Source organism: Notechis scutatus, chromosome 2 (assembly GCF_049901735.1).
Source record: "Notechis scutatus isolate UNSWTSFEM ecotype Mainland chromosome 2, rNotScu1.2, whole genome shotgun sequence".
Classification (NCBI taxonomy): Eukaryota; Metazoa; Chordata; class Lepidosauria; order Squamata; family Elapidae; genus Notechis; species Notechis scutatus.
Genome location: NC_142010.1, coordinates 183,122,639 through 183,135,509, shown reverse-complemented (window position 1 = coordinate 183,135,509; position 12,871 = coordinate 183,122,639). Strand labels below are relative to the sequence as shown.

Sequence of the window (12,871 nt, the reverse complement as noted above, 5' to 3'; positions counted from 1 at the left end):
CAGCATTTTCTTCCATTTTTTTTTAAACAAGTGGTTTGTGGAGGATTTAATCATAGTTTCCAACAGGGACAGTGGCTGTTTGTAATCATAGCTTCCAATGAGATCTGTGACCTTTTGCATAAGTTGTGTCACTTCCTAATTTTTTTTGTTTACAGTAACACACATTCCCTTTGCTCTGGATTGTCCAGCTTTGGATTGTCCAGTCTGGGAGTTGAAGTGCACAAATCTTACAGTTTCTGAAGTTGAGAAACACTGCTCTAGACAAAAATTACACAATAGCAAGAAATATTAGCCAGGTTACAAAAAGAAACAGAATTGCAATAAAATATTCTCATAGTTCTGCTCATGTATTTGTTATTGAAATAAATAAATGCACACCTAAATTGTACATTTATGCCAAGGATTGAAGTTTTAGGCAGTTAGTGCAAAGTCTGGATGGACATGAAGATACAATATAACACAGGAAGCAGAATGGATACCAGAAACTGTGGTATTCATCTTGCCCCAAAATACAGTCTTTATCCGCTCTCTGATTTCTGGTGGGCAGCGGTAGGAGAAACACACATTTCCAAAAAGAATAAGAAAAATATTTGAAGCCTATAAGTTTAGCACATTACCAATCTGTATGACACAAATAATAGCTCTTTTTTTTTTTCTTATTGTACTTAGGGTAAAGCTTCAATCTGTATTATTAATAGTTTGACAGAGTTAAAAACAAAACGAGGGGTTTGCAGAAGGGACCATATATGAAATGAGGAGGTAAAAAGTACATGTTAACAGGAATGTAAAAAGTACTAGCGAACATTACTTTAAAACAAGAAAAGACTTCAGTGTAATATTCATATTGTGAGTAGTAAATATTGTGGAAGAGTAACGGGAAGAGGAGATGGGGGTATATGAATTTCATAGTCCCTAAAAGAGGCTGGATGGCGGTAAAGATCATTGTAGTGATAACAGTTATTTGCTCCTGACTCTCTCACAACCACCTTCACCTCCAACATCATTCCTCTTGTAAGTTAGATACCTCCATACTGCCTTAACAAAAGACAACTCTGAATTTCGTCCCTTCTACTGCACATTCACTGCAAGCCAGAGCACAGTTTTGTTTTTCTCCTGTTGACTTTCTAACAAGAAGAAAGGAAGGAAAAACTAGTTGACTGTATATCAAGAAAGATCAGCACTTGCAAAGTTAATCTGGGTATTTCCTGCCATCAGCACTAATTTTGACAAAGATGTTTGCTTTCTATAGTTTTCAAACTGATCGTTCTTCATAAATACAATTATGAAAAGATTGTTCTTCATAAATACAATTATGAAAACAAGAGAGAGACACCCTCTTCAGGGGTTCTTTTGTGAGAGCACCAAATATGAGTAGGCACAATGGGAATAGATATATTTACTCTGCCTCTCCTAGGCATTCTCAGTACATTCTACATATAGAAGGAATTGTGTACAAAGTAGACCCTATTCTGTCTGTTAATTGATGTGAATTTATGCCCATAGAGATTATTTCTGAGATGTACTCAGAGGGAACATTAAAATACTGATTTTTAAAAGGATTCCAATATTCTTGCTAGAGCTTCCGTGGTTAGAGCTAATTCTCCTCTGCAAAAAATCCATTACTATCACAAGGTTGACAAAAATAGCGAGCAGAAGAATTAACCCGTTTCCTACCTGCAGAACTTTCACGAAAAGAAGACATTGGAAGAGGAGTATGGTGAAGATAGTATCATTGTAAAGGTTCATTTCCTGAATATTCTCTTTTTATACCATGTAAGAAACGGAAAATCTACCGGGTACATACAGCAAGTCAGAAAATTATTTCAGCTCTAAAGGATTTTATCAAATACGTTGTTATTTGTATATTACACAATGTGAAAGTGGCAGTAGGCAGCTTTGTCCATTAGTCAAAGTATCTTAATAATAAAATAATGAAAAGTTCAAATAAAATGACAATAAAGTGACAGACACAGCACATTTTATTTAACTTCGATCTGTTAATTTATATAAAATTTCTTCCACCAATGTGTCTATCACAGAAACACCTCACTATCATTTTCAAAACATTTTACAGCCCCAATTTTACTTGAGATGTCATCATAATCTCCTTTGTTTATAAAACTGCTCAACATTCTAGAGCATCCTAGGCAAGTTTAAGACATTCCCCAATGTTGGCTGAGGAATTCTCGGAGCTGTAGTCCAACACCTCTTAAACTTGCTAAGGTTGGAAAACATTGCTCTAGAGCAGGAATCTCCAACCTTGGCAACTTTAGGATTTGTGGACTTCAACTCCCAGAATTCTTCAGCCAGCTTTGCCAAAGTTGGAGATCCCTGCTCTAGAACAGCTTTTCTTTCTCTGACACTTCAGCACTTTCTCATTCTAACTTCAGATTCTACTTTTTGTTCTTTTCCAGTCTGCAGGCATGAATGAACCTCAGTGCTACTACAATGAAACCATTGCCTTCTTTTATAACCAAAGTGGGAAAAGTCTAGCAACTGAATGGAACACTGTGAGCAAGCTTGTAATGGGACTTGGGATTACAGTTTGTGTTTTTATCATGCTAGCCAACCTCTTGGTGATGGTGGCCATTTACGTCAACCGGCGTTTTCATTTTCCTATTTATTACCTAATGGCTAACTTAGCGGCTGCTGACTTCTTTGCAGGGCTGGCATATTTTTACCTGATGTTTAACACAGGACCCAACACTAGAAGATTGACTGTCAGCACATGGCTCCTTCGTCAGGGACTCATTGACACCAGCCTGACTGCTTCAGTTGCCAATTTATTGGCCATTGCCATTGAGAGGCACATCACCGTGTTCCGTATGCAGCTCCATACGCGGATGAGTAATCGGCGAGTGGTGGTGGTAATTGTGGTCATCTGGACTGTGGCCATTGTCATGGGCGCTATACCAAGCGTTGGTTGGAATTGTATCTGTGATCTCACTCACTGTTCTAACATGGCGCCACTCTATAGCGACTCTTACTTGGTCTTCTGGGCTGTTTTCAATTTGGTCACCTTTGTAGTCATGGTGGTCTTGTATGCTCATATCTTTGGATACGTGCGCCAGAGGACTATGAGAATGTCAAGACATAGTTCAGGGCCTCGCAGGAACCGGGATACCATGATGAGTCTCCTAAAGACAGTCGTCATTGTGCTTGGTAAGTATTTTCAGATGTGATTTCCCCCACCCTCTTCAAAATAGACAACCTCTATTTCATGGAAATGCTACATGTTGCTTCTAATGTTCATTTTATACTGTCAGCATACAGATCAGTAAGAAGTGTTATCCATATTATACAGTCTGTTTTCATGATGTGTAAAAATGTTTAGACTCTATACCAGTAAAATAAAGCGGCTTTGGATCTGGTAGCTCTCCAGTTCCACAAATATTTCATCTGTGGTTTCAAACATGGTCATGTTTCCTTGTGCACAGCTGATTTCTACTCTGGGAGTTCTGTAAGACATAAGGCCGCCGTTTGAAATTGTGGATGTTGAAGATAGTTCTGCTTGTGGTTATGAAGGGCTTTGCACAAATTCATCAATTGCAATCTTTCCTGGAGAGAAGATTTTTCTCAGTGTTACTGATGTCCTCCATTGTGGATTACTGTATTGTGTTACCCATGGGATTGCTGTTGAAGACTACCCAGAAACTTGAGCCTGCGCTAAAAGCAGTGATGCAGGTGTTAGTCAACCTGTCCATGTCTCACCTCTGCTCTGCAAATTGTACTGATTGCCAGTTCGTTTCTGGGTGCAACACAAGGTGCCCACTGTCACTTTGAAAGTCCTTTATAGTTTGGGACCTTTATGGTTCAGGACCTGGATATTTGCAAGTCCACTTTCTCCTTGTTGTGCCTATCTGTCTTTAAGAATTGGAAGAGAAGACTTCCGTGGTGGCGCAGTGGTTAGAATGCAGTACTGCAGGCTACTTCTGCTGACTGCTGGCTGCCAATAGTTTGGCACTTCAATTCTCACCAGGCTCAAGGTTGACTCAGCCTTCCATCCTCCCGAGGTGGGTAAAATGAGGACCCAGATTGTTGGGGGAAATAGGCTGACTCTGTAAAGTGCTTAGAGAGGGCTGTAAAGCACTGTGAAGTGGTGTATAAGACTAAGTGCTATTGCTATTGCTATTGCTTGCTCTGGGCCCCAACTTTTAGGAAATGAAATTTGAAAGTCTCCATGAGTTGTTCTTTTTAGCTGCTATTTTCCTTCTTTGAAACAGCATTCCCCTGTTAGGCTTGCTCCTCAGTCCTTGGGATGTTATTTATTACCCTGTTATTGTCACTCCCTCTACGTAGACCAGACCAGCAAAACATCTCCACAAGAAGGCTGAAACTACTTTTATACAGATTGGCTATAATAACAGAATCGTGCAAGTCTGACTGTGCTGTTCCTCCCCCTCCTTATACTTCAGTGAATTAGGGAGACATATGTCTGCGCTGGAGGTTATTTGGTCATTCTGGACCTAAAAATGCTTCAGCCCCTTGTTACTTTGCAATGGAGCTTGCATATCCCTACCAAGGTCATCCTCCTTACTCACTACAGTTGTATTGTTTAGTAATGTTTAGTTTTTAATCTTAACTACTGTTCTAGGATCTGTAGGCCATGCGGAGTCAGGCAGATTTATTTATTGCATAACAACATAAGCCTTGTGGTGTTTTTTTTAAAAAAGTAAATAATTTAATTCAAATTTCTAATACTACTACACGTGTGGCCAGTCAGGGCTCCTCCCTGCAACTGGAGCCCTGAGGAAACACTTGGCTTCAGGCGCTCCTGTCGCCGCCTTCCCTTTGCCTTCAAAGGTAAAGCGAATTATTTTAACAACCTCCGCTCATCCCACCAGGGCTGTGCTGGAGCCGTGCGGGCTGGGCAGAGCCGGGAAAGCGAGCCGCGGGTGTTTCCTGGCTCTGCCCAGCCCGCACGGCTCTGGCGCAGCCCTGGCGGGATGAGTGGAGGGCCCAGCGGGGAGGCGCTCGCTGCCTTGGTGCCGCCGGGCAGGAGGGCCCGCCTGTCAGCTGCGCTGGGCACCCCAACGCAGGCAGCACCATATCCGGGCAAGCAACAAAGTACTTCCTAACGGCAAGCCCAACCCGCCATTCCCCCCCCCCATTTCGCATGTTTAATATGGGCCTTAATTTGGGGGGAGGGGCTTAATTTGATTTTATGCCAATAAATCATGCTGGGGCTTCCTATTGGTGGAGGCCGTATTGTTGGAGAAACACGGTACATATATATATATATATATATACACACACACACACAATAAATTTCCTCAACAAGTTCTTTTCCCTTTCGATAAATTAAAGGTTCCCTTCTTATATAACATTGAGGTTTTTTTACAAACAAGATCCATTGGAGTTAGGCAGTTAATAAATTTGAATAAATATATCAAGGAAGGGAGGAATGTATCTTGTAGTATTGGGGTATCGCCATGCAAGAGATTAAGGTCTGATATTTACATAAATAATAGAATACGAGCTGAAATGTATTATTCACAATATAGTAGATCATGGTACAGGTAGACCTCAACTTACACCCACAACTGAACCCAAAATTTATGTTGTTAAGAAAGACATTTGTTAAGTGAATTTTCTCCCATTTTACGACCTTTCTTGCCACAGGCGTTAAGTGAATCACTGCAGTCAGTAAGTTAGGAACAAGGTTGTTAAGTGAATCTGGCTTCCCCTTTGACTTTGCTAGCCAAAAGGTTGCAAATGGGGATCACATGACCTTGGGAATCACATGATCTTGGGACACAGCAATGGTCATAATATGCACCTGAAGCAGATTACGTGATCATAGAGCTGCTACAAAGGTCGTAAATTTGAAAAATTGTCATCAGTTACTTTTTTCAGTGCCATTGAATGGTCACTAAATTAACTGTTCTAAATCAAGGACTATCTGCATTATGAGATACCCCTGCAGCCGAAGAGCATCCCCATTTAGTGGACCCTCTTTTGCTAAACCAGAGATCTCCAAACTTGGCCACTTTAAGACTTGTGGACTTCAACTTCAAGAATTCTCCAGCTATGCTGGCTGGAGAATTCTGGGAATTGAAGTCCACAAGCCTTAAAGTGGCCAAGTTTGGGGCCCCTGTGCTAAACCTTTTCTAATTACAAACCAGAGCAACACACAATTTAATACTGTACTAACTTTTCTAGATCACAGGATGCCTGAGAAGAACCTCCATTGGTATCAGTAGGAGTTTACACAAAGTAACACTATCACATAGTGGGCAGTTTCAAAGGGAGGAAGTTTGTGCTGGAGATGGCAAAAATCAATTGTTTTAAACCCTTCCCATCTTTCAATGTGAAAGTATCACGCACTGTTTGCTATAAATCCAATTAATTAAAAGTCCTAACTAAAATGTCTATCTGCACGTAAAAAGAGAAAGGAATGTGGAATGTGTTTATACATGATAGAATGGATTTTATGTAGAAAAAGGTTTTGGAAAATATATGCCTTTGTGCGTTCTGCCCTGCTCACTCCTGTCATGTAGACTCTGACAAGCTTATTCAGAGTGAATTTGTTTTGCCAAAAATAAGTTCAGCAGCCCCAACATACAGGAAGTTAATCTACCCTATCATTTCTGCAGAGAAACATACAATATAATGCCTTTGAAATCACTATATATTCTGTCACTTGGTGACAGAATGGCTTTATACAACTGCTTTCAACGTTCTGCCTTAAGAATTTTACAAAGGAGTAAGGTGAAACAATTGAACTACCTTGTTCATTGATTTATCTTCAGATAATTTTCTTATATGCTTAATTTATTTAATATGTATCCCATCTTTATTATTTTTACAAATAACTCAAGGCGGCGAACATATCCAATGCACCTTCTGCCTCCTACTTTCCCCACAATAACAACTCTGTGAGGTGGATTGGGCTGAGAAAGAGTGTTTCAGGGTTGACAGAATGACTGGCCCCAAACTGAAACTGTCTTTGTACCACTACCTGAGTCCAACAAGTATTTTTTATCATTCATTCAGAAATGGTTGTAGACAGAGAAAATTATTAAATCAACAGTATTCTTCTGTCTAGATCAGACATGTCAAACTTGCAGGCTGGAATAGCAATAGATCCAGAGTTGGCCTGCGGGCTGTCCTGGATACGGTGATGGATCAGCCTGTGCTGCCCCGGCCCACCCTGGCCGTGCCCACCCAGTCAGCCAAGATGATCAGGCCACGCCCACCCCAGCCATCCAAACCTGATACGGCCCGCAATGGGATCGAGTTTGACATCCTTGATCTAGATCAAGGGTCTTCAAACTTGGCAAGTTTAAGACTTGTGGACTTCAACTCCCAGAATTCCTGGGGTAGCATGACTGGAGGAGGAATTCTGGGAGTTGGAGTCCACAAGTCTTAAAGCTGTCAAGTTTGAAGACCCCTGATCTAGATAATAACCATAGCAATAGCACTTAGCCTTATATACCACTTCACAGTGGTTTACAGCCCTCTCTAAGTGGTTTACAGAGTCAGCATAATTCCCCTTAACAATCTGGATCCTCATTTTATTCACCTCGGAAGGATGAAAGGCTGAGTCAACCTTGAGCTGGTCAGGATCAAACTGGCAGTTGGCCGAGTTAGCCTGCAATATTGCGTTCTAACTACTGTGTCACCACAGTAGTTAGATAAATAATAAATAAGTATATACATTCTACATTCAGACAGTAATCTTGTTGGAAACTACTCTGGGATAAGAAAAAGTCCAGAATAGAAAAAGGAACCATCAAAAACGAAATTTACTATTCATCTATCGTTCTTTATTACTTAATTATCCCTGACTGTTCAAATAGACTTTTGTGCTATGAATAATGTCTTTGTAAGTTGTATTTATTATTAAAGCTAATCTTTTAACCTGTCCCAAAGTCCACATCCTGATCTCTTCCAGATATATTATGCACTAGTCAAGGTTGATGAAAATTGAAATTTAACACACACATATACACAGGATACTACTAGGAAGGCAAAGATTACAATCCTGCAAGCTTGGGGAATCGTTCTTTATTTTATAATTTTATAATTATGGAAAAAGAGGAACGCTTTTCAAGGTCTGGGATGAAAAGTTAAATAATAAGGCTGTATAAAATGACTTTGGACTATCAAAAAGAGATCATTGCTGGGTGATAGGTGCAGGGTGCCATATTTGGGGGGGGGGCGTATTCTGCCCTTCAGGCAGCTAAATAAATCTGTTTAATGTTTTTCCCAACAAAGCAGTGAATGTTCAAACAAAATCTATTCTGCTGAGTTGTTTTTAGAGGTCTCCATTATTACTTAGTTACAAATAACTGAAGTTGATTAGAATTAACACATATAATCATAATGAACCCAAAATCCATAGTTTTTGTTTCTTGACATGTTAGCTTATTTGAATTGTGCTACCTATGCATATTTTGCTTCAATTGTTTCAAAGGGTTGTTCCTATTTAGTGTTGAAAGCATTATTTTTGGAATCTATTACTAAGTCCACTATTTTAAAAGTCTGGGACTACAGTACTTTTATTTAGATTTTTCCAGATTTAGATCAGATGAAAGTTAGAGTCAAGGTTCTCCTAAAGTAAAATATTTGATATGTTTGAACAAACAGAAGTTTAACCTGCTTGGTTATCCTTCATATTTAAAAGCTGATTATCCTTGGGATTTTTCCAAAGAACATACAGTTTACACATCAGGAAGCCTTGTATACAATACAGTTTTGAGAAATCATAGACAGGCTTTTTTGTAGTTGTTGCACCAGTATTTGTACTAGTTGTTGCACCAGTATTTCAGACAAAATATATTTAAGGAAAGAAGGAAGGGAGAGAGGGAAGAAGGAAGGAAGGAAGGAAGGGGAAGGGAGGGAAAGAAGGAAGGAAACAGTTGTATTTTTTTGAAAGAGGAAAATATTTGACAAATAGATCAGGTTTAATGGGAAATAGATAACAATAACACAACTAAGGGCTAGATAAGCTGAAGATATGTACAATATATAAAAAACTTTCTCTGATTCATTGTCTAATGCTGAAAAATTTCTAATGACAGCTCCCCAACTGCTTATACTTGCAGAATGCAAACTGGTTCTAATAGTAACACATGTAGAGCTCTTCAAAAAAATAATTCAAGCACATACAGAATTAAGTCCCATTTCAGTCTTTGTACTAGACTGTAAAATCAGAGATTTATTATACCGCTTTTTAATTTAACCTCCTCCCAGCAATTCAAACAACTCTCCCCCTCCCTCCTTCTCTCTTTGAAGTCAATCCCTTATGAAGGGAGAGGGGGAAGAGGAATAATTCTTTCTAAAGAACAGAAAAGTATTTTTCATATACCCTTCTGCACATGTACAAAGGCCAAACAAGAGAATCTTGTATATCCGTCTCAGAAAATGCCTGACATTGTGTCTGCCATTTCCTTCCAGCCAAAGCTTTGCTCCAAGAAGATAGCTCCCCTTTCTCCTAAAAGTGGGGGGGGGGACTCTTGATGGCATGAGTGATGTGGAGTCCAGTTGAGTTTCACAAGAGGATTCATTGTTTTTCCTTATGACTGAAATGACTTGAACCTCTGGCTGGAGCATTCAGGAGCTGGCAAATGGCATCATCCCACAGAATTGCTGAAATGTTGAAATCTTGGGGCAGAGTCAAAACAGAAGAGATTTCCCCGTCCTCTTTATGCTCTTTTCTTCCCTCTGAGTAAAATATTTCAAACAGAAGGAAATGATTTCATAGTTTGATCACTTTTCTCATTTTAACAAGGCTGCTTTTGAAATACCCAAAGCAATGGAGAATATAAAAATCCTTTTTCCACAACATGTCTCTTTTCTCCCAGGATTACACAGGAATGATTTATACAGCTTACATAGGAAAGAAAATGGACTTTGGGCAGGCAGAGATTCAAATTATAAAAGGAAAGTTTTATATTTGAAAAGAAACCGTGCAGAATTATAGATTGGTGCAATTTCCAATAGACTGCAATCTTAATCGTACTTTACTGAAATCAAATTCCTTAGAAATCGCACTGAGCAAATTTGAACTGAGATACTAAAACAAAAATTTTCCAGTTTATTGTGTGAAATTTCTTAATTTACAATTCAAATGTCATCCATCGAGCCGCACACTCGAGATATTACACTTAACTTTGTCCCATGGCATAAATAGTGTGACAAATAGCCTTGACCCCACAATTGGAACTATCAAGAATACAAAGCCAAGGGTACAGGGATTAATCATGTACTATCAACTTTATCCTGAAGGTCAAGACCTTCAGCCACTTGTGTGGTAGGGAAATAAATTGCTGTAGGGAGGATATTTTCGATAACAAATATTATTGCAATATTCAACAATTATATTATTCCTAAAATGAGATATGAGCAACATTAATGATAGACGTGCTGCTCATTTTTACAAGACAGTAAACATTCTGTGTTAATTAATATTCCACTAATCATACTTCCCTAATTTGTCAGATCTGGGATGCTGGATCATAATTTCAGTATAAGCCAGAATATACGCAGAAGTCTTAAAGTTGACTTATATCATGTCCTGGTTTGCCTAAAATCTTTTACCTTTGTAGATTGGTGGGGTGAAAATGGAAATTATAGTTAACTGAAGAGATGCTGGTTTGTTCATTTTTACAGTAAAGAGAGGAACAAAGGAATTGAGTGCACATCTACAAGATTCATTCATTAAACTGAGATTATCATTTGAACCTATCCAATGTAAAGGGAAATTATAATACCACCATACATTACTTGGGGACATAAATGGATAAGGATTCACTTGAAAACCACAAAGAACCCATGGGGTTAAACCTAATTAGTAATATAAATTAGATACAACCTGTATTGTTGCATTAATTTTTTAATAAGGCATTCATTCTCTTGAATTTAGCCCTTGAGAGTGCTCTGGCACATCAAAGGCTGTGAATTGAGAGATTTTGGAAGGTAAGTGTTTAAAAAAGCAGAGAGATTAATGGAACATTGTTTACACAGCTTCAGCTAAAAGTGCTTCTTAGTATATATCCAAGGACTTTTTAGTAGGTATGAGTTTAAGAGAGGTGATGAGAATAGCCCTCCATGGCACAATGATTTTATTTGATCAAAACAATGACCTTGGCCTCCTTTCACATTTTATATTTTTATTGTTTGTTTTGGCTTTTTCTATCACTGTTACTAGCAATTCACCTTGGTGTGGTGTATTATATTCCTGATAAGCGTGTGCAACAAGGATACGGTATAAAACCGGAAGGAATGTAGAAGCTTGTGGGTCATATGAAGCAACACAATTTATGCTTCTACATTGATACTCAAACTAATACTTGATATGTACCTCTCTCTGGAAAATATGCATAAATTGTAGAAACCTGAATATGAAAATTAATGTATTAAAGAAAATTGTATGAGAAGGCAGATATTAAAAATATGCGCTTCCAAAAACTGATAAGAGAAATTATATACAAATATGTACACTGCTCAAAAAAATAAAGGGAACACTTAAACAACACAATGTAACTCCAAGTCAATCACACTTCTGTGAAAAGTGTCCACTTAGGTAGCAACACTGACTGACAATCAATTTCACATGCTGTTGTGCAAATGTAATAGACAACAGGTGGAAAGCAGAGGCAGTTAGCAAGACTGCCCAATAAAGGAGTGGTTCTGCGGGTGGTGACCACAGACCACTTCTCAGTTCCTATGCTTTCTGGCTGATGGTTTGGTCACTTTTGAATGCTGGTGGTGCTTTCACTCTAGTGGTAGCACGAGACGGAGTCTGCAACCCACACAAGTGGCTCAGGTAGTGCAGCTCATCCAGGATGGCACATCAATCACATTACTGAGCCTCATTTTGACTTGTTTTAAGGACAGATACAGATAATCAGAGTTGGAAGGGACCTTGTAGGTCATCTAGTCCAACCCCGCACCCAAGTGGGAGACCCTACACCATTTCTGACAAATGGCAGTCCAATCTCTTCTTGAAAGTCTCAACTGATGGCGCTCCCACAACTTCCGAGGGCAAGCTGTTCCATTGGTTGATTGTTCTCACTGTCAGAAAGTTTCTCCTTGTTTCCAAGTTAAATCTCTCCTTGTTCACTTTCCATCCATTATTCCTTGTCTGGCCTACAGGAGCTTTAGAAAATAGCTTGACCCCTTCCTCCCTGTGGCAGCCCCTCAAATATTGGAAGACCGCTATCATGTCTCCCCTGGTCCTTCTCTTTACTAGACTAGCCAAGCCCAGTTCCTGCAACCGTTCGTTGTATGTTTTAGCCTCCAGTCCCCTAATCATCCTGATTGCTCTTCTCTGTACTTTTTCTAGAGCCTCAACATCTTTTTTATAACGTGGTGACCAAAACTGGATGCAGTACTCTAGGTGTGGTCTTACTAAGGCTTTATAGAGTGTTATTAGTACTTCCCTTGATCTTGACTGTATCCCTCTGTTAATACAATTTAGGATTGCATAAGCTTTTTTGGCGGCTGCTGCACACTGCTGGCTCATATTTAGCTGGTTGTCCACTAAGACTCCAAGATCCCTCTCACAGTTACTGCTATTGAGCCTGGTTTCACCCAGTCTATATGTTTACTTTTGGTTTTTCTTGCCTAAGTGTAGGACTTTACTTTTCTCTATATTGAATTTCATTTTATTAGATATGGCCCAGTGTTCTGGTCTGTCAAGATCCACCTGGATCTTGAGCCTATCTTCTTGGGTGTTAGCTATTCCTGTCAGCTTAGTATCATCTGCAAATTTGGTAAGTTCCCCTTCTATTCCCTCATCTAAGTCATTAATGAAGATATTGAAGAGTACTGGGCCTAAGAGGGAACCTTGTGGCACCCCACTGCTTACTTCCCTCCATGTAGACTTAGACCCATTAAGGACTACTCATTGAGTACGGTTTGC

General features: G+C 39.3%; 1 protein-coding gene across 2 annotated transcripts in view; it reads left to right on the top strand.

The window, feature by feature from the left end:
- Positions 1–12,871, top strand: part of LPAR1 (lysophosphatidic acid receptor 1) — a 61,134-nt gene that overhangs the window by 31,619 nt on the left and 16,644 nt on the right. Inside the window, exons 3-4 of one of the 2 annotated variants that reach the window (XM_087957595.1) lie at positions 2,415–3,162; positions 9,810–10,167. In XM_087957595.1, the coding sequence (XP_087813721.1) occupies positions 2,415–3,162; positions 9,810–9,928 (867 nt within the window). In that variant the 3' untranslated portion in view covers positions 9,929–10,167. Of the gene's footprint in view, positions 1–2,414; positions 3,163–9,809; positions 10,168–12,871 lie in introns of those variants that run through there. The other variant, XM_026672296.2, reaches the window with a different exon arrangement.